Source organism: Nipponia nippon, unplaced genomic scaffold (assembly GCF_047370975.1).
Source record: "Nipponia nippon isolate SJK-2023a ecotype South Korea unplaced genomic scaffold, ASM4737097v1 scaffold_7, whole genome shotgun sequence".
In the NCBI taxonomy this organism is placed as follows: Eukaryota; Metazoa; Chordata; class Aves; order Pelecaniformes; family Threskiornithidae; genus Nipponia; species Nipponia nippon.
Genome location: NW_028262391.1, coordinates 45,761,032 through 45,786,649, shown reverse-complemented (window position 1 = coordinate 45,786,649; position 25,618 = coordinate 45,761,032). Strand labels below are relative to the sequence as shown.

The following is a 25,618-nucleotide window of genomic DNA, read 5'->3' as shown; positions in this document are numbered from 1 at the left end:
TTATTGCTCAGATCATGTGACTCTGATGATGATTCCTTTTATAACAAAAAAAAAAAAAAAGTTGCTTGTGTTGCAGATAAAAGCAGTGAAGAAAATAACCTGAGTAGATGTATAAGTTTTCTAATAGTTAACTCACTAGAATAGAAATGCTTGAGAACTGTATAAGCTGGACCATTAATCCTGTTTATAAAGATTGAATGTTAGGGTATTAAATGTCCATGTTTGCAGAATCTTTTTCAAAATTTTGATATTTTCTTTGTCATTCTCTCCCATACTCCACACACATACTCTGTCTCATATTTATAATGTATTTGGGAGAAAGAAATTCTGGGGTTTTATTCTCATTTATACTGCTTTCTGCTTTGCTACTCATCCCAGAAATCACTACATTCCCAATCTGATTTGGGGTTTACTGTATACACACTAAAAACAATTATGCTCAGACTTGGATTGCAACACAGTGATTTGATTATAAGTGACACCTTATGTTTTAGCTGCTCATTCACTTTCAACTCTTGTACATTATTTGAATTCTCACCAGCTGACTGGTACAATTTTGAACATTTTCAGCTTACACTGCACTACAGAATTGTAAAGCCATTGGGTACAGGCATGAAAGTTACAATGATGTATGAGACTGCCAACATAATGGCAATAGCCTGCAAGTTTGAAGCTTATTCTCTATGTTTGTGTCCTCAGAGAAAATCACTGCGGTGCTGAGGGCCATATTTTGTGGGTTTAAGTGTTAATTAAGCGGTGTATAGGTCTCACTCTGGTTCCCTGCACAGGGGAAGCTTTTACCCTTTGAGCTAGGTGAACTATTCACAGCAGTAATTTTTTTTTTCTTTTTTCAGCTGTACCCCTTTTTCATCACTAGCCCTTCACAACTTCTAGAAACTTGTTTGAATGTTTTACATAAAGCATCAAGAGCTATGAATACAAACAACATTCTATAAGCACGTCCAAGTATTCATAATTTGAAATTCCGCTTTCAAAGAAAAATGTTTGAGTTCCTAAGACAAGTATAAAAATGGCTGCTACACACTTACCTGATCAGGTATTAGCTTAGATCAGAATGTGTTGTATTACATCTGACTTAGTGCCTCAGTTTGTTTCTCACTGATTTTTGTGTGCTTCACCTTCCACCTAAAAGCAATCAGAAACAAATGCTAAAACAGAAATAGGCAAATTAGCCCTTCTCAGTCTACAGCATTCACACCTGGTGCAGCAGGCACTTGCTAGGACTGTAGCAGTTTGTTACCTCTTTACTCAGTAGTGCATTCCTTACTTAGAGAAATCTCTACAATAACATATCACACTGTATGGAGCCCTACACACTTCTTCCTCTACCTTAAGGCTACTATATAACAAAAGGGTTGCTTACTTCCCACCCAGAGTTTGAATAGCTAGGTCCACTCTCTGAAATGCTTATTCAGCCTGCTGTTTTCTAGTGTCATATGGAAACAACAAATTAGGATGAGGACAGATTTAACAGTGTAACATTGAAACCTGGAGCACAATCTGTGTCTTCCCAACAACTTTTCTTACACCCTGTAAACCTGCTGTTCACTCTGAAGTTCTCACATTTTTTACCTGTCATGACTTCCAACAACTGAATGTATCCAAGCTCTCCATGAAGACTACAGCTCCCATAATTCCTTGTTGAAAACTAAATTGGTATCGAGCCATCAAGTTTCATGATCCACATGAAAGGACCACTTGCAGCAATAATGTGTGTTCTCTTAACAGAAATAATTTTCCTATGACAATCAGCGTATGTATTTGTTTCCACAAAATATTCCAAAAGCACACTAAAAATATTACTGAAATAAAATGCTGTAGCCACTGCTCAATTTTTCATAAGGAGAAACAATAGATTTTAGTTTGCAACAGGGTTGCTTATAACCAGGCTTGAATGATGTAGGAGGAACCCAAGAATGTTCAGCAGTGGAGACATGGTTTTCAATGTAAAATGTAACTTTCTGTCAAAAAAACTTACCTGAACTCTCATTATGTCATCTCCTGAGTGGAGAATAAGGTTTTTATCTGTGTACTCTGTTCCACAATGTAAACATTTGGTGTAGCATTTCTTGGGGCAAAATCCAGCCCCCTTTGTCATGCAAAGCTAGCTAGCAGGCATTGATTTCGGTGCAAGTACCTTTTGAGATTATTAGGATCCATATGTTGGAAATGAAAATGAAAATTAAAACTAGACTGAATAATTCTGAAAATATAGGAGAAGATTTTTTTTTTTATTTTAAATGTCTTTCTTTTTTCTTTCTATTCTTAACTAGAAGTTGGTTTGTGATAACAAAACTCTTCACATCATTATGTGCTCATTTGACCATCATGATAACATAAGGGGAAGTAAATTCTCAAAATTAATAGATTCTCTTTGTGTCATATTAGGATTGCAAAAGACCCCACTCACCTAATTCTTTTGTGCATCTTTAAGTGATAAAATATATTCAGAAACAGAAACTGTGGAGCAGTTATTAAGGCAATGACAGGTTCGTAAGATAATACTTTTCTTCCCTGTCTGATATTAACACACTGCCTGAAAGGAGAGGCTTGTTACTAGAGTCTCAGTCAAAAAGCTCTCAAACCAGCTGCCACATGGACAAGACCAGACAGAATGCTAAATTTAATTAATTAATTAATTAATTAAACAAGCCAAAAGCATTTGTGAGGATGGGACAGAAAGAAGAGAGTAATGTAGTCTTCTGCTCTGGTCAGATGTTAGGTTGGGTCTATACAATCACGGGCTGAAAATTTCCCGTTTGTTTTGTAAATTATAAAAAAGAACCAGCAGACATTATGACAGTCTAAATAAAGCCCCTTTATCACGAATTGTTACTTTTATTTAAAGAAATATTATATACAATAAAATAAATGGCTGCTGTTTCATGTGAAATAAGAGGGTTGGAAAATATCCATTAAAAATCTACAGCATTTGATGATTCATACTTGACCTTTTTCTGCAAGGATTAATTGTATCTCCCGCTCTGTGTCGCAGTGACATTTTACCTAACAATACCCTGCCTTTATTTGGTATAACAGGTTATACTGGGTTGCTACAGCTTGCAACAGTTAACACCTGAAACTGCAGAAATTGAAAGGAAGTCAGTACTGTCTAGAAGATTGTAAAAGCTGTCTTAATACAAAGACTATAAAGCTACATCTACCCCTCTGTGAGATGACAGGCTCTTGGTCACCTTCACCACTTTGCCATGGAGCTTACCTGGCAGGAGGCTGGGATAACCCTCTGCCTCGGGTAACCTACAAAATAACTATGTGCTTGATAGTTGCAACAAGACCCCTTGGTTGTGTGAAGGAGGGAGGTCATACATATTGCCGAAATAATCTGTTACTTACCTCTAATCAGCTATCCACTTGCCTGTATCTCACAGCAGAGATGCTTAACCAGGACTTTGAATTCAGCTCTGGATTCTATTTGTGCATGTGTTTTTGGATATAAAAACCTATTCTTTCCTTGTCCATAGATTTAAGTCATGACATACTGTTTTGATAAAATATAGGAAACTTATTCCTCAACAATCTTTATGAAGAGACTGAGGCATTCCCTTGCATGTAAATCTCATACCAACTGCATGTGAATACAGGTATACCAGTGTATGTGAAAATGAGTCCAGAAGTGATCACACCTGTGGCTGGAAATGTGGGACTGTTGGAGTTTATTTTAAAGGTGATTCAACTGGTTTTGCCTTACTTCCAGTTATATAAATCATATTTCAGTTAAAAAAATGCACATCTTTTATTTTCATATTAATTGTTAAAATGGCCAGATTGTGAAATTTGGCAGAATGAACTGTGACAATGTTGCCATCAGTGAAAGTTCCATTAACAAAGAAAGAAATGATAAAAAGACCCCTCACCCCCTACCCCAAACATAACACCTGTTTTATAATTCAAAAACCAAGCCGTTATGAAGAGCAGGGAATTGACTGTTTTGCTGTTAAAAAAAATATTTTGAAGGTAAAAAAATCAAGGCTAGACTTAGACAACACAAAGACCAAAGTAAGATACAAAATGAGGACCCATTCCAGAATCATCCATCCTTTTACCATCCATTATCTATGCTCCCTGCCTTCCGTCTCACTGGCTGTTTATTCCAAACTTCACAAATCAGAACCTTTCCACATCAGTAAAGAAACAAATCTCTGTGTTCATAAGCACGATGGAGTGAGTCTTTATATGGGTATTTACCACAGAATAGCTGGCCCATGTTCATTTGATGAATAGGAATTTGAGATGCCAGTATCGGACTTCAAGTAGTTCGTTGGGAGCGCACAGAAGAAGAACAATTCTATTTCGTATACATTGAGGAGGATCTTTCCCTGGATATATGTGGCATGATGAGAACTCCCTAGAGGAACATCTGCAAGATTTTTATTTTGACAGGACTTTGAGGAGAGGGTACTACTGCCCTCATACCATAAATGCTTCTCCATTCATGTAATGAAACAGGTAACCTCTACTCATCCCTTTCATCTGCCTGTCATCATCACACAGACTTCATTCAAGCAAGCATCTGAAATAGTGGAAGGAGAAGAAAGGGAATTTTGCAAATTATTACATAGCCCCTCTGAAGCAAAGGCTGAAATTTTCATTTTGTTCATTTCACTGGTTTAATTTTTGCAAGGGGGGGAGAGGGCTGGTAGGAGGAGAAAAAAAAAAAGGAATAGTTGTGTTGCAATGCTAATGATCACATTTACAAGGCTTTGCCAGAAACTCTGTGCTTCAGCTTGCGTTTATTAGCCATTTTGGAAGATGTCTTAGTTGCAGTTGCAAAAAAGGCATTGTCAGGGCTTTTATATTTTCTCATTTAGAATACTATGACATTATTTGGAGAGGGACTATTTCTGCAGCCCATAAGCCAGTATCAGTATTGTATAATACAGCAGCTAGACTCATTTTGCAATGTGATTACAAAACCCATCACTGTGAATTATACAGCAAGTTAAATTGGTTTCCACCTTCTGCAAAGCCAGAATATTATCTTGCACAAATAGTGTACAAATGTAGAAATAATACAAGTCCAACTTATCTGAATGATAGACTACAGAAAGCTTCCACTGCTCACTCTGTCTGCTGCTAATGACACCTGATACATTCTGAAAGCAAACTCTAATAATGGTGAATACTCACACTTTTTCTTTCCTTTTACTAAGCTTTAATTTACTAGGACATCCTTCCACTGCTAAAAACGTTCCAAATCTGAAAAATAATTTTTTGAGTAAGCTCTTTCACTTTTCTTCATCAGAAATACTTGTGAGTGTGTGTTGCTACTGAACATTCTTCCTATTAACTAAAAAGCATCATCATTGGCTTTAGATTTTTCAGTGTAATTTAAAATACAGAAACAGTCCTTTGGTGTAAGTAGCCCAGACTGTTCACTCTAAGTCTTCCTATGATAGGTTTTTGTATTGCTTCTAGTCATGCTTTTTATTTTTTTTATGCAACACTTGAACTCATTCAAGTAACAATACAGTCCTCTGACTACATCTGAAAAGTAAGCCACTTGCATACAGTTGTTTGTTGGTTTTTGGTTTGTTTTCTTTTTAAACACAAATAGGATAATGAGAGAGAGGGAAGAGAGCTTGGTGAGCTTAACTGTCCTGGCCTGCCTGCTTGTTTCCAGTCACTGAACACACCAGCTGAAACCAGCTGAAAAAGAGCTATGTGGTCTCAATGAAGTTACTTCCTAACATTATGTGTTCACGGTATTATAGCTCAGGATAGGTGAACTGGTGGAGAGAGGGGCAGGGAAAAGGAGAAACAGTCAAATAGCTCAATTAAGACTGAAATTGTGTCTGAAGAAAATCTCATACAAAACCAGACTACCTTCCAAGGTTTCCTCCAGCTGGACAGACCTTGGAGAAGCTTTCTAAGCCCATTTATCCATTTCTAGAATTCAATGACCATGCAGGCTGTTAAAAAAAAATTGCCACACACATATGTAGTGTATGTAGGTACATGCAACTGGGTGGATATAGTATAGTTGATTTATTTTTCTCTGAATATTAAAATCAGCAGCTCCATCTCTAGCAGAGCTGTACAAATAAAGTTATTTCGAACATACTATTTTGCAGACATTCTGTCTGTTCTCCAGATTGAGAATTGTTACTGCTGTGCTGCGGCATAGTTGATGGTATTTGGAGTTGCCATAGTGTTAAATGTTTCTCCTGTGATCAGCAACTGCTGATTTAAATGAAAATCTTCAGCCATTTTCTCTCCTGTATATTTCACAGTCATTTCAAATTCATCATAGACAAAAAGGTATAAATGATACCAGGTGAAAAATGCATTGTGTCTAAATGAGCTTTCCATGATTTGATTTCAAGGTCACAGCACACAAATAGAATATGCTTTCAGTTATTGTAAAGGACAGAACATGTTCAAGACCTTTAGTCATCTGAGTTATAATTAGTAAACCTGTAGACACATTCACTTCACAGTGGTTGCATATTGAAATGTCTGAGCTGAATTTTGTGCCTGGACAATGTCCAGGCCAAAAACTTAGAATTTCAGCTTTTATATGTGGGATGGTTTACTTCAGCAGTTCTGACAAATGAGTATGAGACATAGGTAGGTGAAGGCAAGCCAGAATCAATGGGACTCTAAGGCGCTTGGCACTTGTAAAAGATTTTGAGAATTTAATTCTCAAATTTATCAGTATTAATAATTTTAATTTAATGCATTTTCCTTGTCACTTATAATGAGTCAATTGCTAATTAAATGTTGTTGAAAAAGATGAATTACCATTTTACATGCTTAAAAAGAATGTCACTAATATGTCTAAATCTAGATGTGAAATGTAGAACAATATGATTCTAATCCCCCTAAATACTGTGGTTATCCAAAACAATTTTATACTGAATTAATTTCATTGTCAAAAAATGAACAACTACTGGAAAACTGAATGATCAACATTTAACCCTCTAATATGTATGGGTATAAATTTTATATTCAAATTACATGGAATTAGTTTGCAGAATGAATCATTTCCCTTTGGTGGGGTAGCAATGGAAATAGCACATCGCTATTGACAGACCACAAAACCATTAATTTTTTTACTCCCCTTTGCATTGTAGATATTCAGGTTTAAACCTGTATAAATGCACAGTTTACAGCTATGCCCACCAGTAGTAGCTACCATCTCTTTTTGACTGACAATGATGAGATTTCTGTCATGCTTTGCCTCTCCTACAGTGCCAGTGATGGGATTTTTTTTCCTGGAAATCTTATTACTGAATGCGCTGTTGTGGTCTCAGATGGAACTTTCAATCAAAAACGCAATCAGAAGGTTATCCATTTGTGAGTTTTCCTACAAAAGAGCTTTGCAAAACTCTAGAGTATATACTAGAACTCATAGTCAGAGCTACTTGCCCTAAACGCTTAAGTGACTATAGACAATAATGTGATCCATATCTCACAGCACCTTCCTTTGCTCCCAGGAGTGGGATGTAGACTAAAAATTGGCTCAGTCTAAGTTTCAAATCAGACTTTTGCATTTACACTACTATTAGATTTGGCATGGCAATTCAGAACACCCTGGCACTTGGTGCAAGTGATTAGTAAGGATGTGTTTTGCTGTTATTACAGTCTGTTACATAAATATGTTTGATTTCATTGAAATCTTGATGACTGCTTCTTTCCTGTCTTTAGATGACTTCACTGTTTAGTTTATAGTATTACCAAAATTGCTAGATAAAGTTCTTCAGAGGCATTTTTTTTAATGCAGTTTAACTTAAATGAATTGGATACTTCATTAATTTCAATAAAATTTTTATAATACATATAGAGGTGGTGTTAGCGTATTAGTTGTCTGCAGTCATTAAAACCAGTCATGCCACAGCTAAAGTAAAGTGTTTCCATTTTGATATACAGGTAAAATCGGGGGTGATGCATTAAGACATTTTGTTTGCAGAACAAACATTACTAAGGAGCTTAAAGAGAGGGGATCATTTTTACTAGCAGTACTTCACAAAAAAAGTGAGGTTACTTTTCAGCATGGCACAGTGAATTAGACACACATAACTCCTGTGGTCACAGGCCGCTGCATATCTAATTCTGCAAACACTGTCAAAAATTGCTTCAACTATTATCCTTTCTTATTTTGGCTGTATTCAACTAATAAATAAATGATTTTGAAGGAAGTACATTCCTCAACAAACTATGAAGTTATTCAGGCAGATTCCTTTCTGCAGTGTACAGGTAAAACTGAAAGAAAAGCAATAACAAGAAAAGTATTTATAAAAATATATTTCACAAAGTAGGAAACAATACAGGAGTTTCTCTGAATACAATACATGGAGTAAATAAACAAACAATAATATAGCTTCAAAACAAAGTAGAAAATTAAAATGATTTGCATGTAATACGTAGTTTTATTATACAATTGCTACTTCTAAATGGCAAGTTTGCATTACAAATTGAGTATGCTTGCAGCTTCTAGTGTTGTTCTTTCTCTGTGTGCAAGAGCCCTGGTGCATCACTATGAATATTATAGAAAAGAAATGCTAATAACATAAGCAGTAAAATTATGTACACACTGGTTCCTGCTCTAATACAGTGGAGAACTATAAGCATGTTTTTTACTGTACTGTGTTATGTGTGGATTTCTAAAAGTCTATAGTTTAAATATTCACATGAACCAGTTTACTTCCAGCTGTTTGTGCTTGTATTAAAAACACCAGGTACTAGATTTATGAAGAAGATATAAAACTGTCAAAAGTTTTCTCTGGGAAAGTTTTATTCCTGCCAGCATTCTCTTAAAATTCATCTACTGCAAATGGATAGGTTACTGCTTTAACCTGCAACAATTTGTCATTTTTCTTTTCAAAATGTACATGTATTAAACATTCATTATATATAGAAAAAAAATCTAACAGATATAATTTAGTTTTCTTCATAATCTTACTCTATAGATTATCAGTCTTAATAAATAAAAGCAGTAATGGACATCAATAAAATATTTATTTCAAAGATTAAACAAATAAATTCGATCTTTAGCAATAAAATCAGCAATTCTTTCATATTGTAAGTCCATCCCCTTTCACAGTTTTTTATTTCCTTTCAGAAGATGAAGCACAGGATTGATCCTTCTTCTAGAAAAAGATCCTTTTGTAAAGCAAGGTTTTGTAGCCCTGCCTCTGAATCTCTGCACATTAGTAGGATTTATTACCCATCACTGGAATGGATTAAGAACATGTGAATATTTTAAGGCTTAACACAATGTTTAAAGATGATATTCAGTCTGTGGTTATGTGGCCAACAATTACTGTATGTACAATGTATGGTCACTGCACAGTAGAAGCCAGTAGGAATTTACAATGCTATTTCTATTCAGCATTGCTAAGAAGACCAAGATATTGCTTTTAACATTTCTGTGGCGGGATCTTTGTTGGCAATGCAAAACCAAACCATTAGCTTTACACGTACTGGCAGGAGCTACTGTTCAACAGCAAAATCCCTGCAAGTCCATTTCCTAAGAAAGCACCAATTTCTTTTTGTTCTTTTCAATTCACTGAAGATAATCAAAGATCCAAATCTCCATCTTCAGAGTGGTCAAGTGAATATCAAATATCCAAAGACTTCTAGACACTCCACATACTTTACTTCACACTCCACAAGACTTAACCTCCTAACATACACTTTTTTTTTTTTTTTTGGTTCAACATTACAATGTAGTTGATTTTATAGATGACTGGCGCTAAACTTGCCTCTAAAACAAAAAGCCACATTAGTTTTAACTAACAGCAGTGGCCCTAGAATATTACATGATCATTAAGTCAACAGTGAAAAAGTTTGTAATCCACTGTCAAGTTTCTTTGTCACTTTCTCCAACTGAGTAAAGTTCTCCAAGTCTTTTAAAGCGAGGACCCCATTCACTGAGGTAGTCAAAATTCTGATCTGAGTCTGATGTAGAGGACTCCAATGAGCTAAGGGAACCAGCCGCTGACCCTCTTCCTTCATAGCCATAAATCTGGATAGAGTCATATGGCGGAGCCGTGGGATCATTATCGGCTTCATGAAGCCTTACATTAATAAATTCATCAACATCAACACCATTAGGAACAGGTGCAAGACCCTGCCTGGGCATAAATTGAAGATCAGGCTTAATATCCTTACGAGGCAAAAATCCATTAATTCCATCCGGATTTTGCAAAGTTGCAATGTCAAAAGCTTCTGTATCCTCTTCTCCACCTCCTTCATCATCATAACGAATAATATTTTCCCTCACATCTTCATCATCTTTGATGATTAGAGGCTCATTCTTATGTCTTCTTAGTGTTACAAACAGCACCACAATGACTGCAAAGAAAGCATCACAGGCTGATTAGGTAAAAAATTTCCAATCAAAGCACTACATGTTAAGCGCAGTTGTGGAGGTTTGCGTTTTGTGAAAATAAGAGTAATAAGGGTGGTGAAAAGCTGAAAGACCTATAACTTCAACCCCATTCAAGTGATGGAAATTTGATCAGAAGCTCTGGTTAGTCTTCTAGTTTTCTATTATCAACTCGTATTTACATCTGAAGCTCAATTTTATATAGGCAATAACATTCACATACTTCCATTTTTGAGCCTTGAATTTAGACAACAACTTTTCCCTTTGGAAAGGTTACAAACCTAGGTGAAGTCAAGCTATCATCATTCACTGAACATAGTCTATCACAATCTACATTATGGATGGAGTTTTCCAAAATTAAAGGGTGTTTTTCTGAAAATATAGCCCTGATGACAGAAGGAAATTGGTGCCTTGTTTTGACGTGTTGCAACAGACTCATACTATATAACTGAAAAGAGAATGTGACAGTAAGGGAGAAAGAAAGAGCTTAGACACATCCATTTCAGAATCATGGACAGACGCATAAAAAGCTCTAAATTGGTTACAGTGTTGTTTTTGCAGCTTAATGCTGAAATCTCAGTTACTGATGTAAATCTCAGTTACAAAGTGAAGCTGCAAAGTGCAGAAATAGGCCTCCTCCTTCACTGTTCTCTCGCTCACTTGCTTGATGTCGTATACAAATTTTGTATGTTTTATTAAAATATACAGTGCTTCTTAACGTGTAAAACTGTAATGTGTCTTGTGCCATTACAATCCAGAATAAACTCTTAAAAGTCTTAGAAGATACAACAAATCCATTTTCCATCATGTGCACTATATCCTGTGCCCACCTTGCTACTTAACATACCTGATTTGATTTTCAGTTTCGTATTCCATGCCTGTTTATTATGTAACTTGTGTGTAAGACTACTTCAGATTGGGACTTTGCTTTATATGCTTTTGTTCAGTTCTTAGTACAGTAGGGATGCAGTCCTGGCAGGTCTGTCAGTACTGCTGCACGTTACATTCTATTAGATTGTATGTCCTTCTACGTGTCTCCTTTGCTTACTTACAGCCACCCAGGAATTAGAAAAATTTTGAACACCAGGCTGTGAAATGAATACATACCTAGCAGCAAAATGATGCATGCTAATATTGCAATTAAGGCTCCCATACTGAGTCCAATAGGAAGTACGTATGCTTCAACGTTACAGGACTGGACAATACCATCACTGCTGCAACCACAGACTCGAATAGTGAGAGTGCTAGTGCTGCTCATGGGAGGATTCCCACTATCGCTTATTATGATTGGCAGGAGATATACTTCTTGCTTCTGCCGGCTGAATCCACTATGCTTTGCCAATATGCTGAGAGTATTATCTGAAAAAGTGAAAATTTGCATTGTTTCACCACATAGAATAACTGCTAAAACCACAGCTTTTTCTTAACGCATTCAGAAAACCACTATACAAACACATATGCACATTATTATACTCATTATACCAGCAGCATGTGACACAGAAATCCTTCCCCTTTCTGTCTGGCTGCCCATGCCCCAAATGAGTGAGTGCAACATACGCATTTTCTTGTGTCGTGTGGTATGATCATAATGGCAACCCCTCACTTTCTTCTCTGCATGCATCCCTACAGATGTCTTCCCATCATGACTCATCACTGGTTTTCAAGTCACACAGTCATAAAAATTCAACCAGTACAACAAAGAGAGAAGTGAAATGTTAAAGTAACACAAACTTAATAAAGCACATTCATCAATTAAAACAAATGTTCCATGCATTATAAACACAAATTACACAATATTTTGCCCTGCTATGAAGAGTCTTCTTTTTTATTAATGAGCAATATAAAGACAAATAAAGGAAAAGCTGAATGTATTAAAAGTTGTAGGCTTAATTTTTGGCGATTTAAACATTTATTGGGCCTCAATGATGAAAACAGAACAAACCAAAACAGAATGTGTCTCCTATGAAGGCAGCCAGAGGAAATGAGTCTACGACATTCTTACCTCTGCACACATATGCAGATACTTAATTCTAGAAACATATAGAGGCATCTGACTGCATGGCATCCTACCCAGACATGAAGTTACACAGTTAAACCTCTCATGTCACTCAGTTCTCAGTTCACCATCAAAATGATTACAAGTTGATTTTACTTAGGCTAATCATATAGATTCTGTTGTATATAGTTGTAAGAATTATAGATTCTAGCCATTTAACTACTATCAAATATCAATGATTTTGTATGTGCCAGAATGCTCAGGTATAAACCATGATTAGTAAGCATGTCAAATATGCAAAACACTTTGATTTATTTACATACTTAAATATTCACTTTAGCTTTTAACTGGTCTATTCTGTGGAATTAAAAAAAAATCAATTCAGTATTATGAGTTATATACTAATGGAGTGCATGTTGTCCTGTACTAGTTTGCTTTTTATGTTCATCAAGAATAAGACCATAAATTAATAAAAAGACTTTGACACACACAGAATAGGAATGCATGTGTGTGTTACTGAGGAATCCAATGACAATTTAAAAATAAAGCTGCACAACATATTTGGGAGAAGGAGATTGTAGCTCCTTTCATTAAACTCTCTTCCCCTGTGCTACCAAAGTTAATTTTCCTGAAGTATCATGAACAAAAGTAAGCCTCCTGATATTTTATGCTATAAAATGGGCACATGCAATCACTAAATGCCATTCCATGGAAGAAAGGAAATTAGAGAGGTATGTGGCAGGCATAAGGAAGAGAAGACTTGGAAGGCAGCCAATGTTCATATGACAGGTACAACAAAGACCCGATTCTTGAGTTTAAACCAAAAAAAGGTACCTGAAGTGCACGACAACATGTGTATGCACATACATATAGTGACTGTAAGAAAGCTTTATATCTACTTTGATCTTGGTACTGGTCAGGTACTCACTTGAAAACATTAAATAGTTTAGAAATGTTTAATTTGTACTAACAGTGATCACCAGGTACATTTCTGACAGCCCATGGTATTTGTGCAGCATATATCTCTGCCCCAACATAAAAGACTCATGCATGCTCGAAATAGCTGGCAGTCCATGAAGTACAAAAGTCAAAGAAAGATGCAGAGAAGGAAGCAGGGCAAAACATTCATGAAGCAAATACTGTAAAGACATTTTTCACATCCAAAAATATAAATTTAAAATGCAGTATTTTGTTCTTGAAGCCCTTCTTAGTAAGGAGGCATATTAATAAGAATGAAACATTACTAAACTTTATCATGTCCTGAATCTATATCAAGATATCAATCAGTATATAACTCCTATAGTTAATTCATTACTTTCATAAAACAAAACATGAAGAAAGATTATTTGATATTTAAGCACATGGGGTAATTGTCTCATACAAGAGAACAAAGAAGGCTTGTTTTCCCATTCAGTGACTAACAAACTGAACTTCAAGTAGGCTTCTTCTGAAGTTCAGGGTCTTTGATTTTGCAGTCTTCCTGTATCCCTTCCATGGTGGAATCACCTACCAATCACACTTACGCAGCCTAGAGAGGTTCTTACTATAATTTATATTGCAGGTTATGTAATAATTTCAGCATTTTTCATAGCATTTAGTGTATGTAACACCTGAAGACCAACCTAAAAATTAACTGCTTTATAAATCAGTATAAATATGGTCACTTCATAATACCTTTGCAGAACAAAAAGGATTCCTAATAATTTTTCTTTCCAGGAAACCTGAGTTTTTATCTATTCAAATTGGAAACAGTCACATCAAAACTGATGGCACCCTGGAGCTAAATAAATAGTCTAGTCGTTCCTTGTGCCCTTTCTAAAATTAAAGGAAGCATATGTGTTTACTGACGATAAATTTCAGGTATAAGCTCTTAAGAATTCTGACAACTCAAATAGGACCAAAATCCTTGATGATACCCAGTGATATATGTGCCACTCTGATGCAGTGGAAAAGTCAAGTATGTTTTAAGTCAACAATTAGCACACATTTAGAGTTAAGCAAAAACTGCACTTGTCCTTCTTGGTTGAATACGTCAGAGATTTAAACACACATGTGTGCAAGTTAAACCACTTCCAGGATCATACTTGCTCTCTAGCTGAACCGCAAGGAACAAAGGGAAATGTTATGTTAGTAAAATAATATTGTAACTAAGTTTTCCTGAATATTGGTATGCATAGCTTTACCAAAGTAAGTACCACACCTATTGTAATGTGTAAAAGGTACATTTTTACCTGATAGCATTCTTTTCCTCCTCCACACCCCCCTTTTTCAAATACTGAAAAATAAATATATCTGTCCATTTGACTTTCTCCTGCAAAATTAAAAATATCTCAGCATAAGTTGCATCCTTAATCCTTTTGCTTTAATCTTTCAAAGGAGAGAAAATAAGTGGGGCTCAATTTCGATCTCTTTCTGTCTTTGAGACAAATCACACTCAGAAGCATCACATCTGTAGTCATTTATTCAGAACTCCAGAGACTTTTACAGTTATATTATACAGTGACTTCTTTTGCTCTAGAAATCTGTACTGATGCAACCTGTTCCTTCCTATAAGCCTACTACAGTCCTTCTCTGTCCGAGCTGGAAGAAAGGATTGATATGCTGAGCCCTAGCCTAGCATCCCTGCCCTTTACAGATATGCAAAAGAGGTAAGGCACCAACTTTAGGAAGAAATGAAAAAAAAGAAGCTGCTCTTGTTGGGGACAGCTTCAGATCCCTTCCATCTTTCTGACACACTCACTGCTACTCTGCCTGGTTCAGAAAATTCTAGTAAGTCAGAATGAGAGAGTAAACAAAGGAAAAAAGGAAGAGTACTATAAAGAGACAAATAGAAGAGGGCAGAAAAAACGAGAGGAAGCAGGAGGGATGGAGAAAATAAAGTGCCCATTTCTGCCTATCAGTGAAGCTATGCTGAGTATAAGAAACTACCTGGTACCAGTAATGGCTATCAATTCAAGTTCAAAAGAAATGAGATAAAGTGAAAGATACACAAGATATTTGGGACATTTAGCTGAACTATTTAAGTGTAAAAGAAGTTGTAATGGCTGAATAGTTAGTACTATGTAAGAAGAGATGCAAGACAAGGAGAGCAGAGAATAACATTTCTTCTTTTACAGAGAGGTTTTGGGGTTTTTTTTGTTAAAAACTGCTATGTTAGACTAAAGTTGAATTTGTTGTGCCCAGAAAGAAACTGGCAATCAGAAGCAGTCGATAGGAAAAGCAAAATGAAATGACTGAATTGTTTTGCCAATGGATGGCAAGTACTCAATTTTGCCTTGGGAATTTTGTTTAGCAACAAAGTCCTTGCCCTTCTTTGCTATGTCCTAAAATAAATATAACTTGGTGTTGCTGGAGATGCGACTCTTGAGTGAAGAACAATGACTCTCCAATTGACATTTTAGTTGGTTCCTAGAACTTGAAAATAAATCCTAGCAGCTGATTAGCAATAAACTCAATTTATCTGATTTGCTTTCTCCTCTCTGTGGATATTCCCCTTACCCGTAGCTGACAAACAGCAGGAATCTCCTCCAGGAACAACCTCCAGCGCTGCTGCATGAATTAACTTGGCAGCAGGTGCTCAGCAGGAGAGGGGACAATCACTTTCCACTCATCTTTCCAATTAACCCACTGATCCTTCATTATAGCGCTGTTCAGGTTATTTATTTATTCATGTTACTTTTAGCAAAACAAGGAAAATTACATGCAGAAAAAAGAACCCCTCTCTGTTAATAAAGCTCTGAGGCAACCTGCCACAAGCAAAGAGAGACACCAAGTCTTTACCTCCAGTCAGTGAGGTATATTCAGGATGTCCTTTGGCATTCTCAATCAAAATGACTCCCTGAATTGTGTATCCTTCTATGTGGGGAAGGGATTGAAGAAGTTAATTGAAATGCCAGAGTCCTATTAAATGCCATGTCACTGATGATGTACCAACTACATGGGATGGACTAGGAGCTATATTTTGTCCTGCAGGCTTAAGGAATAATGTAAGATAAGTGATCTTAGTAATAGTCTTAACTCATCCAAACTTTTGCATCAGTGCATCGGTGTAAGGTCAGAGTAACACAGCTCCAGGAATACATAACTACAATTTAGATCTGCTGCTCATTTTTACTTTCTTTTAAACATGAAACCAAATCAGTCATTTAGATCACTGGATGACTCTCAGTTTCTGAAGTTTACAAGCAGATTTGTGAAACAACCATGAAAGCAACTGTTAAGGGAATATCTCCCTCACAGCTGGAACAAAGAATGACAATGCAGGTGGTCTTTACAAGATGTCCAGTGTGATTTCTAGACAAAAGTAGTTTGAATAACCACAACCGAGGACATGCTCACCACAGGGCCAAGTGCTTCCTGCAGAGTCCCAACTGTTCTCAAGACCCCCTGATCTCTTTTGAGGTTCTTGGATGAAAGATTTTGAGAAAAAGTAAATGTAATAATTTTAATACAAAGCTACTTTTGGATTTGCTGGACATGAGTGACTTTAATGGCATCGACATCAATCTGGATGTGAAACACGCAGGCAGGAGTCAACTTCTTCATCTTCCACTTTGTACTAGAATGCATGTTGCAATTTTAAGTCAGACAATAAAATGACAGAAGTAAAAACAGAAGCAGTCCGTTTACATCCAAGAGTCATTTTCTCTGCACACGTTATTGCAATTCTTTAATTCCCTCATGGTCTCTAATATTTTGAGATCAGTGGACTTTCCTGCTGTGTAACCTTACACCTAGATAGCTCTTTTTCTGTCTTTCTTTTTCTGTCCCTTTTATAATGTTCTCAGAAGGATCAAATCATTAATGGTATTCAGGACTTTGTGGTAGAAATTGTTATCTATGCTGGATATGTTACTTATGTGAAGAAAGAATTTTAACTGGAAACTTTACAACTGGAAACACTAGAATGACAGAAATCCATGTTTCCTTCTGTTTATTAAAGCTATCTTTTTGTGTACATTTTTAGTCTAAAACAGATTCTCTGTTATACAGAGTCCTTTGGCGCAAGTAGAAGAGCAGCAAGAATATCCTTACTGTGATACTCCCTGCTTTTTTTGATAATGAAAAGACAAGGACAGCTCATTCATTTCCTTTCTCAGTTCATAAATGGCATCTATTCTCACATAAGAACTTGAAATAACGGAGTAATTAAGTTATCATCAAGGTTTCAGTGCAAACTACCAAAGTGCAGGCAGAAAAAACAAAATGTATGACATTCTAAGAACTGTTAGCTATAGAATATTTAGCAGTCATTTGAAAATGCACTAGAAGAGAACATTCAAGAGCATGCTAAGATAGCATTTCAGCTCTCTGCATAACTATTAATTCATGTACGTTCCTCCTGTAATACTTACTATTCAGTACTGGAGACCTTACAACGTAAAACAGATTTTCAAAGGATCTGTAGTAATACTGGTATTTCTGTTTTTCTTCAAAATTCAAACCTAACGACAGAGAAATAGTGGAATATAGGGAAGATTCCAATACCCATTTTAGAGACTGGGAAATAATGAAGTTGTCCAAAGACACAGAGGTCTCTCAAAAAGTCTATAAGTCTATGAGCTATAAACCATACCTAATCATTAGTCTTTTGCATATTTTCTCAGTAGTGCATACCTTTCTATGAAAGGATTTACAAATAACACATATTTAGATTGGTAATATCACACTGCAGAAACAAGACCAATGAATGCAGCCCCAACAATTCACAATTCATAGTCCCACATGTGATATCTCTCTGTCAGCTCAACTGTTTTGAAATCTTTTTTTATTCTTGTAATTACAAAAACAGTGGGAAAGAATATTCATGACCTGCTTTCTGATCTAACACAAAACCCACAAGTGGCAACTCAAAGCATACCCTCATCCACGTCCACCTTGTAAAAGAACACTATTTGTAGATGGGCCCTGAGCTGAAAAACCGATTTGTATGTTTCAGACTATGCTTAAGTACAAGTTAGAAGCATCAGTTTCTTGCTTCCAAAAGAATGCCATTAAAATGCTTTGAGAGAGACACCCGTGTTTATGTAAGACAGGTCTTTTTTGTTTCTGCTTTAGGCTGTAACACTTTTTAAAGGAATAACTGATTAAAAGGGAACAATTTTGAGTTTGCATGTTATAAATTTGCCAATTGTTAGTAGATGAAAAAAGAATCTATTTGTTCATTAGTATTAGAATAACAATTTTGTTCCATGGTTAAACTTAGCATTTTCAACATGGATGTATTTATGCACACCAAATACATTTTTATGAGAACGCATATATGTATATACGTTAATATATATATACACAACTGTGTCACGTGTAATATTTTACACATGTACAAGATCTTCCTTGATGATTGTCTCAAACAAAATGCTGTTGAACAACAGTTTACAAGAAAGATGACCCTTTGCCTAATCTGAATGGTAAAAGCATAAATGTTCTATTCAGGTAAAAGGCTTATAAAATAATTTGAAAATAAAAAGAGGACATTTTTATAGTATATTTTGTCTGATTTATGAGAGCCAAACCATATGGGCACTGAAGCATTCACAGGTATTTCAAACTGACCTGCTTTTCATGAATGTCAAAAATTTGTGATGTCTTCAAAAAAGCAGATTGATGACTGCTATCAAATTCGATAGCAGACATCAGGTTCAAAAGAAAAAAGTTTTTGTGTTATAAAAATTCAGCTGACTGATCAAACTGTCTCTCCTACACCATAGTAGGTCACATGCCATACTGAAATATATAATGGCAATTCACAAAACATTCCTATGACACATTAGCAAACACCTGAATGAATTTTTATTTTTCTAGAGACCTGGACTTTCTGGAATCCCTTAAAACACCAATTAAAAAAAAGAGGAAAAAAAGTATTTCATGGGAGAAAATGTACTGATGAGGAAAAGAACTGAAAAATGTCACATATTTTGTACCTTTGATTTTTTTTTCTTCTTTACCGATTGGCCTAAATAATAATAACTTATACCAGAATTGAACTGTTGAATCAACAAATGAATAAAAAAACCTAAACACATTTCCAGGTCATGTATTCCTTTGCAGAAATACCAAGTGCTGCTGGGAATTCTGAATCATGAGCAAAGTAATAGTTAATCATGTGTAAGAATACATCATTCTCATATGTTAAAATTCCTTGGAAAGAGGAATAATCATGTTAACATTACTGTGATGCAGAACTTGTGGTAAATAAATTCTTGACAGAATTAAAAAAAAACCAACCAGACAAATTAACAGCAAAGTGATGGAATAAGCACTTCCTCCTACCTTTTTCCTTTGAAAAATGTGAACTTTAGATAATAGTCTGTATAATTTCTAGTTCTATTCCTTTGGAAAAGTCTGAACTTTAGATAATTGTCTCTTAAGTATTCTAAAACTTTCCTTTGACCTTTAGTCCAGCGAAGCTATAATCAAACATATCTATATGGTCACTTCCAGTCTACCAGCAACTCTTGTATTTTGTACCTTGGTTTTTTAACCCATTGAAGGAAGGACAGAAAATCCCTGCTGAAGAAATAATGATGTAGAAGCATGCACTGAGTCTGAAACAATACTAGTTTTATTGTTAATGAGGTAGAGAAATAATTAGGACACAGTACCTCTCTCTCTTTTTAATTTGCAGATACTTATGGCAAGTCAAACCAGGGAACTTTGGGCTCTGAGTCTAAGCTACACAGTTACCACAGTTGTCTGAACCGTACCGAACATACCTGATTTTAATCTCACCCACCCTGATCTTATGCCCATTTATCTCTTCTGAATCCCCTGGTGCCAGTTATGATTGACACTCCCATAATCTGAAGCAAATTCAGGCCAGTGAAGATGTAAGATATGCTAAAACAGCACTGGCTTTTGCCTCTCATTTTTCCCTTCTGTATTCAACAAGCCAGCCACAAACTTGTTTACTAATAATCACATTGCTTTGACATGCTTTACTTTATTCGGATCACATCACTACATGGCATGTGCATTGAATGTTACATCTGTAAAGTGTAAGAATTAATGCAGGTTGCCAAGCTCTAGTTTAGAAAGAGAGATGAAATGGCTGTCAAATGTGCTTAGCATTAAAAATACATTATTAACACAGCAATTTGCATAGACTGATGGATCATTTTTGAAATCTACATATTCTAGTTAATTCTATTATTTTGTTATTTTAACCAAAAAAGTTTCAGAAAGTAATACTGTGGTTTATAATGCTTTGATAAAAGAATGGCTATATTTTGCATTTGAACCAAGAACTTTCCATTACTGAGTTACCAGATTCCAACAAAATGCTGCAAAGATAAATAAAAAAGCCAAAATATCCCAAGGCTTTGCGATCTGTATTTCTCTTTAGGGATAATGGATTCTTATTCTTTCTATGAATGTGTACTTACAAGTGCAGTCTAGGAGGTGAAACTAATGAAAAGATAGGTGTCTAAGCCCCTTAGGTCACTGTGAGATTTACAGTTTTACACATTACATTGTTTTGGGGTTCTCTTATGTGTAAAGCTAAATCTCAAGCACATTCAATGAAATTTATAGTACTTTTGGTAGGTGATGGAAGAGTTCCAAGAATTCCATCCTATGTTCTTCGCTTTCCTCAATTCACACACATCCTTCAATTCATACTTTAGCGACTCACTTCTAGGGTCTGGAAAAGTTCAGAGTCTTCACAACTATGAAGACAATCACAGATGTTTCAAGTGAATCTTTCTTTCTGGAATGTAAACTATGAATACCATAGTAAAACTTAAGCAGGAATATTTTGGTTTTTAAATGTGATGTGTTCTTGGCATTTAATTGAGTTTCACACTAAGCAACTTAACATCCACTTCTCCATGCCATAAATGTCTTTTCTGTTCCAATACTGTATGGAACATATACATGCACATGGTAAGAATTTAAAACAATTTACCAGTAGATCATGTAACAGTCCTTTAAAACTGAATCTGGAATTGGACGAATCAACCATATTGAAGTTTTGTTACAACAGTTAGAGAGCCAAATTCAAGCCATACCAGTGTATTTCTATTATGCTATTACTTTTTTTATAATGTTCATTTTGAAATACAGTGGCAGAAAACAACCACCAGACTATAAGGAAAACAACCAGCATTTATTGGAATGCCGCCTATTTGTACTGGTGTAATAAAGGTCTTGTCAGCACTTCCATTACAAAATGCCAATTTTCAGGGGTTTATAACTCTGACATAACAACTTACTATGACAAGAAATTTAGAATGTGTACTCTCTGCCAAAGAGCATTGAAAGTTAAATACGACTTACATTGGCTGAGGCATTTTAAGTCAGAAAATAAATTTAAAAAATTTTGACTTAACGTTTTCTTCAGCTGGTGCCACTTAAGAAAAAAACGTGGGTTTGATTTTAAAAAGTGCCAGATCCTGCAGTTCTTATATGCGCAGAACTCCCTCTAACTTCACTGAGAATAATTTCTGTGAGAGAACTGAAAGGATTGCCATTATACATTTTTGTAAATGTCATCAAGAGTTATATTAGCTTTTTGTAATTTGAAAGACTGAAATGCTATGGTATAAGATTGCCCCTGGGCACACAGGCAGCATGATAATGACTGTTTGAAGACATTCTCATATGCAGATTACATATAACAATAACAATTTGTTATCATCAGGCCATTAATGGCAGTAATTTATACCTCTGTCTTACACCCAAAGTGTACACATAATGTCTTATTATATGCACACCTCTCAATGAGGACATGTCTCCTATGGTGAAGACTAATGGCCATTTGAAATGCAGGGAACAGCCAAATGCATCCAGAGAAGGAATTTCAGTAAGTGAAAAAATCCCATTACCTGTCTATAGAGTGGAATAGTTTGTATAAAGTTTTCAAATGAAACGTTTCAGATACTCTTGGGAACATTTCTGCACACCATATAAACATTACATAAAGAAAACCTGGCATAGCCAGAAGTTCCAAACTAGCATACACAGTCAGATTACTGAGAATCAAAGCAGGTCTACAGGAACACACATGCACATGCATTTAAATTTCAAGACTGGGACATGCTGCAAGACCCATACGTTGCATGACACAACACATAACTTGGAAAGAAGAAGGAGCTGGGGCAAGATGTCAACATTTGAATTCTGCCTCACCACTGTAGAGATATTACAAAGTCAATGCTTATATTGGTAAATATCTGCAAACTATAGCATCAGTTCATAAGATGTTCTAGAGTTTTCATAGAATCACAGAATGGTTGAGGTTGGATGTGGGACCTCTGGAGGTCAATCTGGTCTACCCCCCTGCTCAAGCACAGCTACCTAGAGCCCAGGACCATGTCCAGGCAGCTTTTGAATATCTCCAAGGATGGAGACTCTACAAATAGTAAAACATTTGTTAGTCACAATTGAAATATGTTTGCGACAAAACAGAAGACATCTTATTCATTCATTCTCTTCATATCAAGCGGAGAAGCTACAAGGTACAAATATACAATGCATCTCTATGCTAAGAGAACAACTTGCATATCACAGTGAAATTGTTCCCTGTTGTCTTTTAATTCATGATGAAGAGTCTGACAAAGTACAAATGAAGTGTATAGGAAGAAGCTGCAATAAAAATATGAAGCAGGATCAAGTAGAACTATTATAAGAGACTAGGCAATGCTACTGGCAAAGAAAACATTTTAATATGCCAAAAAACCCTCCATGATCATGAAAGAAAACTTAAATAGTCAAAAAGAAGAGCAGAAAAAAATGACAGATACTTTGAGAAAGATATATATTTCCTTACTGGGAAAAAGAAAAGAACAAAGACTAAGAAAAACAATTTTAGTCCAGAAAAAGCTAAGTTCTTTATACAAAGTTTTGAAGCAAGTGGTTCTGCTAGACAGACTGCATTAGAACTCTATAAAATTTTTAGCAAATACATCATTTTGTCTTGCTTGTTAGCAGACGACACACACAAAATAAGAGAAAGTTGATTTGTTATAAAACTATTATTTTTCTCATCTAAAAATAGAAAATAGTAGTACAAAGAGAGAAGTTGTAATGTTGTGGGATACATAAAGATGATATAGAAGGAGATGTACGGTGTAGAATCAAGTCTAAACTACCTTCTTCTATATTTAGTATTCCAGCTTGTACCAAAGATACAACAATGCTTTAGCTACAGCTGTCATTAGATTGGGTTCCACCATTTCCTTCCCTGAGCTGCAGAATAACTTCTACGTGTTTTCCAACTGGGAGTTTCAGAAGAATCCAAAGAGACACCGTAATGCACTCTTGAAAATCTCAGTCTTTACCAATCCATAGGGAGCTGCTAATAGGTGCCATTAATGTCATATGCGAGTATCAGAGGAATGTTTTAAAAGAACGTCTGCAGTGTATGCATGGCACGATGACAGGCACAGTGATTAAATTACTTGTCCAAAATCATACAGGAAACCTGTAACCAAGCTATACGAAACTATTCTGAACTCCAGAACAGTTCCTTAACCAAAAAACCATCACTCCTGTAGAGTAATCTTAGATCACAAGGTCTTAATCTTTATTGGGGTGAACACTGTATAATTTACAGACGGGTCATATATAATGGATGAAAATGTTATAGAAAGTGACATGACAGAGTGAAGCAAAGTTAGAGAGTGACAAGTTCAAAAAGGCTACATGAAACATTTTTATCTTATTTCTTATTATTTCCTATAACCTAGAGTTTAGCTTCAATTCTGGCTAGACTGAATGAAAGCTTCCTAACAAAACACAAACAAAACCAAGTAGTTCTGTGTTTTTATGAAAGCTATATGAAACTGTTATGTCATTTATTACATTCTAAAAATAAAGAAAAAAGCTAGTGTTCATGTTCAAGACAGTCCAACATTCTGTAGAATACGGCAGAGTACTTTCATCAACATTCAGTGACTATTATTGATGCTCCTTTTAAGGTTTGTAACTGCAATACTTAACTCCACTCAAAACTCCATAGATAAGACTTTATTGCTGACTTATCTCTTATTATAGAATCATATGTGTGAAAAACAATTACGATAGTGTTACAGTTACTGCTCCAGAGTGTACACAGCCCTTAGTCTACAGCAAAAGTGAAGTTTACTTCCTTGAGCCTGCCATTAGTTTAGGCCAAGCTGGGGTGATTTGACTTTGCTATCTTAATATGGGCAGACAGCTATCACTGCGTTGCTGATTCACTGTAATCTGACTACGCATCCATCCATGTTACCTCCGAAGGACCCCACTAGCTCTCCCTCTTCGACACCATCAAGCAGACATCTGGTCCTTTTCTTGAAGTTCTTCTATTTATCTCTCCCTAACAAGCTGGCTTATTATCTCACTTCAAACAGGGGCCCATCTTCACTCCCTCTATAATCAACACTGATTACCAAGTATGCACATCCTATCATTTTAGGATATGCAAACTCTCTCCCCAGACTAGACAGGTCAACTTATGCATTTAATTTATTTTCTGCATTTGGCTCAGTATGTAAGATCTTTGCATTCAGTAAAATCATGTACTCTACCTCTTTTCTGGCCTTTGAATGGATTGCCTTCTAGGCATATTTATTATATAAATATTAAATACTAATAATTACATAAATATATCACTAATTACTGGATGCTTGCCAAATAGAATACACCCTAATTAGAGAGAATTAAATGAAGACCAACAAAGTGACTCATTTTACAACAAGGCCACCCATACAAATTACAAAATCAGAAGTTGATGGGAAAATATCATAGGTGGTAGAAAAAAACCCCAACCAACAGAATAAAAGCTTTGTCTCCCTTATTCTTTAAAGCTTGACATGAGAAGCTCTGGTCAAAATGATTAAAATTGCAGATTTCCTTCAGTTTGTCACTGCTATATTTGCTCTTGCCAGAGAAATACAGCCCATTCTTGAACAGTCATCTCCTTAAAAAAGGAGTAAGAAGGAAATGAAAGGGTATGGAATAAACGTGACCACACCAGACAGGTTCAGGAGAATGTACAGACATAGAGTTCACATAATAATTAATGTAACGGTCACCTCATAGGAATAATAACTGTGATTCCAATAATAATTACTTCCTTCCTGTACATCACTTGTGTAATTGGTTCAAAACAAGATGCAAATTGGAACACAGTCTTTGTCTTTTTAATTCACATTATAACGTTAGTTGTGCAATAGTTATCAGACAAGCCTTGAGGCTAAGTGTGAAAAATTAATACCTTCTATTTTAATGGACGAACCATGTGCAAATCGTCTGTATACATTATACCTGTT

At 35.7% G+C, this 25,618-nt stretch overlaps 1 protein-coding gene across 5 annotated transcripts in view; it reads right to left on the bottom strand.

Moving 5' to 3' along the window:
• Window positions 1–8,271: 8,271 nt before the first annotated feature.
• Window positions 8,272–25,618, bottom strand: part of CDH8 (cadherin 8) — a 402,754-nt gene continuing 385,407 nt past the window's right edge. For all 5 annotated transcript variants that reach the window (XM_087739090.1, XM_087739089.1, XM_009465735.2 and 2 more), the window contains 2 exons: window positions 11,480–11,731; window positions 8,272–10,338 (listed from right to left, as the gene is read on the bottom strand). In XM_087739090.1, coding sequence (XP_087595216.1) covers window positions 9,845–10,338; window positions 11,480–11,731 — 746 coding nt within the window. In that variant the 3' untranslated portion in view covers window positions 8,272–9,844. The remainder of the gene's footprint in view (window positions 10,339–11,479; window positions 11,732–25,618) is intronic.